Source organism: Vicia villosa, linkage group LG4 (assembly GCF_029867415.1).
Source record: "Vicia villosa cultivar HV-30 ecotype Madison, WI linkage group LG4, Vvil1.0, whole genome shotgun sequence".
NCBI classification, from domain to species: domain Eukaryota; kingdom Viridiplantae; phylum Streptophyta; class Magnoliopsida; order Fabales; family Fabaceae; genus Vicia; species Vicia villosa.
Genome location: NC_081183.1, coordinates 30,894,187 through 30,898,322, shown reverse-complemented (window position 1 = coordinate 30,898,322; position 4,136 = coordinate 30,894,187). Strand labels below are relative to the sequence as shown.

At 37.3% G+C, this 4,136-nt stretch overlaps 1 protein-coding gene across 1 annotated transcript; it reads right to left on the bottom strand.

Moving 5' to 3' along the window:
• Window positions 1–789: 789 nt before the first annotated feature.
• LOC131594676 (serine carboxypeptidase II-2-like) lies at window positions 790–3,899 on the bottom strand. The gene is made up of 9 exons (XM_058866862.1): window positions 3,452–3,899; window positions 3,269–3,364; window positions 2,589–2,681; window positions 2,418–2,503; window positions 2,028–2,294; window positions 1,778–1,911; window positions 1,520–1,615; window positions 1,314–1,419; window positions 790–1,219 (listed from the first exon to the last, which is right to left on the bottom strand). The coding sequence occupies exons 1-9, from the start codon at window positions 3,843–3,845 to the stop codon at window positions 1,049–1,051; spliced, it is 1,443 nt and encodes a 480-aa protein (XP_058722845.1). The 5' UTR covers window positions 3,846–3,899; the 3' UTR covers window positions 790–1,048.
• Between the last annotated feature and the right edge of the window lie 237 nt (window positions 3,900–4,136).

Sequence of the window (4,136 nt, the reverse complement as noted above, 5' to 3'; positions counted from 1 at the left end):
ATTTTCCAAATATCTTTTAGTTTGTTATAGTATTCTGAAAATTAAAAATTTAGTAATGATAATGACTCTTTTATCATTCTAAACAAAATCATTTTTTCAAAAAATGTCATATATTTTCCTATATATTTTTAAAATTTGTTTTTGAAAGTCTTTCCCTCCCCTCCCCTCCAAACTCCCAAACATAGCCTAAGAAGAATAGGGAGACCACCCCTTCCAAATATAGAGATTATACATCCCTTAATACTTTCAAGGAGCGCATTATGCAATAGTGTATCAATACTAAGTTCTACGAGGAGAAGGTCAAGTTTCCCAAAAAGGTTTGTTAAGGCCCCAACCTTGATAAGTCTCAATATTGCCATTTTCGCATAAGTAACGAAGGAATACATCCAACTGAAGGGAAACTTTCAAGGTTTACTACCTAAGAAATAAGAAGAACAGGGGACAAAAAAGTGCGTGAAATGAGTCTCCAAAAGAGAGACTAAAGTTGTCTAATAACAAAGGAGAAATTTTTTACTCCTAAGAAAATCCCTTCACCAACATGGGGTTTGAAATGTAGTATCAAGGGATTTCCCAATTATGAAAGAGCCCCGTGCGGTTAGTGAAGTGAAAGCTAAGAGAAATGATGATGTCATCGGCAAAGCCAATCCCTAGGCCGACGAAAAATGGCAGGCACACGATATTATTTTACGTCGAAAAGCTGATCAACGAAACTCCTAACAGTCACATTCCCCTTTTGTTGAGGGTTGTGTTAGCCTAATCGTTAAACAAACTCTCTTTAGAGTACAAATATATGAAAATAACACTTCATGTTATTCTAAGAATAAGGCATATCGGTACCTAAAGTACATCTCATGAATATGCTGTGTATGAGTTCTAACCTCAGCATACCAGCATTCTTCCATTTCCTGTAAGAATAAATAGTTCCATTTCCTGTAAGAATAAATTGTGCTCCATGGCATTGCTTAGAATAACCTTATTGAGAAATAATCCAAAAAAAAAACTAACACAATTGGTGGCCATGTAACAACCATAAATTGAATTAATTAAATCAATAGGCGGCCGTGAGTGTGACTGGTTCAAGAGTTGGCATGGAGGTTCCTGCTAAAAAGGATTTGAACAATGTAAGAGCAAGTTTCGGTCTATGCAGAGGAACTTCGTGCCCAGCACCCCTTACAGTTACAAATGTGAGTCCCGTGTATTCTTGCGTCCATCCTCCTACCTGTTTGTTTTACTTATATGTCAATGCCAATGCACCGAAGAGAATATGACGCAAAGAATGAGTATGTATGTCTATCTATCTACTGCTGACTTACCTCTCCGTCATCATACCATGCACGCCAGGGGCTCGCAGTTGGAAGCTTGAGAGCATTTATGGAATAGCGAGTAGATGTTACCGGGAGAATGGCATCTGTATTACCACTATTGAGGAAACACAGAAGAAAATATAAGATTCTTTGGCACCCGAAATTATTGAAGGAAAAGAAAATGATATGTGAATGAAAGTGGATGAATGAGCAACCTGAATATCCATACTCGCAGTCCGGTAGGAATAAGTTCACGATATATATTGAGAACGCTTCTAGAAGAATCCTTCCAGTTAGTAAATACCACATCACTGCAATGAATGAGATTCAGATCTTGCGAGATTGTTAAAAACAGAAAATAAAATAGTGATGCACTTAACGCTGTGTACAGTCCTTGAAGGAGGTCATGCAATTTGTAACACAAACTACGGAAATAACTAGAGACTTTCAAAATTTTCCCTTACGAGCATTACCTGCAAGTCTGCCATTTTTCCGGCTTGTGATTTGGATCAACATGTAGAATTCTTTGGACCTCGGGTTGATTGAAGTATATGGTGCTGTGCTTCTCGGTGCAAGGATCATACGCACTTCTGAGTCTTCCTGCACTCTATTACATGACAGAGCATATGAATAAGGATTTGTACTATAAAATCATATAATTCGGTGTCGAGAATATGTATCAGTATCCAATTTTGGAGTTAATTAGCTATAGTGTAGACTTACATTCTTTCTTAAAAGCCTTCTTTTAATCCGCTGATTATCATTAGCGTGGCAAGTAGCGGTAAAGATACTGTATGGGTCGATATTACCAAGTTCTTCATAGGCAAGATCATACATTTTATCACATGACTTTGACGGGTGTTCGACTGACTGAAAATCACATAGAAGGTTCAAGAGCCTGAATGTTCGATCCGAAATCATACCACTTGACCACCAAAATTGGAACATCCCCAATTGATCATGGAAATCATCTAATAGAGCATTTCCTACCTGCAGCAGAAAGAGATGTATAGTATTGATTTAGTTAATGATGCCAAAGGAACTATCTATTCCAAGAAAAAGTCTTCCCCTAATCACACGTGCGGAGTTTTTGCGCAAAAAAGGTATGCGTACCATGTAACCTTTGAAGTTTATAGAATCTTGTTTTGTAGCCGAGTTATACTTGACAATAAGTTGGCTAAGTTGGGGAACATAATGTCCTGAAACAAGGAAAACAAGAATCAGAGAAGGCAAACACTTGACACGATAAGTACCGTATTTATCACACCATTTGTGTTTGTTTACCTGCATAGCTCTCACCACTGATGAAAAAGTCTGTTTTTCTAAACTGGGGAAAACGCTTAAACCATTTCAATAGGAATATGAGATTTTCCTCAGCTGCACATAAGAATTACAGAGAATTAATTTAATTTGATTCAATTGGCATACATGAAAAACTGTTGGTAAAGTGTTATGATCGGCCAAAAAGAGAACTCATCTAAAACAACTAGTCCATTAGGGAAAACCCCCTTCTAGGACTATTAAATGTATTTTCACATCTATGTTAAGTTTTACGGTTGGAGCAAGCAGAATTGATTTTTGACATTTTTGGTTGCTCTCGAGTAAAGACGATAAGATCAATTAATGCACGGAAATGTCTATATTTGTATATGCATGACTTTAAATTGCAGTCTGCAACCGCAATATTGCTGATGCGGTAGCATCAACAACCGCATCAGACCATAATTGCTGTGTGAATTAAACCATGTGTCCGACTGCCATTACAAATCACATCATACAATCCCAGGTCAAAACTCAAAATTTCAGAATCCAAAAATTAAAATTCTCGTGGCAACGGCCGCGATGCGCGACGCAACAGCCGCAATGACTGCAATCGCAACACCTGCATGCAACCACATCGGTGGCCTCAATTTAAAACCTTATGTACATGCAGTGAATCTAGATCCAAGTAAGTGATAATTTACCTGTCCTCTTATCTCCATTGTTGAGAATATCAGATGAATCATTTGAATAAGAAAATCCAACTCCAACAGGAGAGTCAATAAAAAGAATATTGGCAACTACAAAAACAGAAACAATTCAACACACCATAGTATATTTACAGCATAAACTTTAAGAATCAATTAAACAAACACAGTATAATTCACCTTGATTCCAAGAATAAGGATTAAGATAAAGGGTTTTGCCATCTGGCTTAATCCGAAAAGGACCAATTTCCTCAGCTTCTCCATAAGCTATAGAAGAACAGCCAGGACCACCATTGAACCATAAAAGAATAGGCTTTGAAGTGGGATCTGGATGATCAGCTTCAATGAACCAGTAAAACAGTGTCCTTCCAACTTCCTCATTGACTGTGATATACCCAGAATAGTGTTTGAAGGTTATGTTGAAGTTTTGACCTGGGAGTGCGCTAAAAATCCTGTCTTTCTCTTGTTGGACAAATGGGTCTGTTGCAAATGCGACATTGATGTTGCTAAGGAAGAGGGGTGAGGATGTTATGATGCAAAGGAACAGAAGTTGAGACCACTCAGAAATTGTCATTTCAGGTTGTGGTTAGAATGGTGCCACTCACTTACATCGCTTTTATATTAACTAAGAATAAAGAAATTAACAATTGCGTCAAGAAAAGAAAAATAACATTAAATATCTGAAGTACTCACACCAACCTTTACTATGAATAAAGTAATTAATCATTAAATATGGAGAAAGTACTTACACTTTTATTTCAGTCTCCGTCGATATTCGATACTTGTAAGTGTAGGATGGCAAAACGGACCGTCTATTCCACTTTGCCTTAAACTCTCTAAAAAAGCGGGACGAACAAGTCCGTTA

Excerpts from the sequence above, each read along its gene's own strand:
- LOC131594676 (XM_058866862.1), bottom strand. The coding sequence starts at position 3,845 with ATGACAATTTCTGAGTGGTCTCAACTTCTGTTCCTTTGCATCATAACA. Across the intron at positions 2,295-2,417 it reads TAAACTTCAAAGGTTACATG|GTAGGAAATGCTCTATTAGA; the intron begins GTACGCATACCT and ends TTTCTGCTGCAG. Across the intron at positions 1,220-1,313 it reads CATGGTATGATGACGGAGAG|GTAGGAGGATGGACGCAAGA; the intron begins GTAAGTCAGCAG and ends TAAAACAAACAG.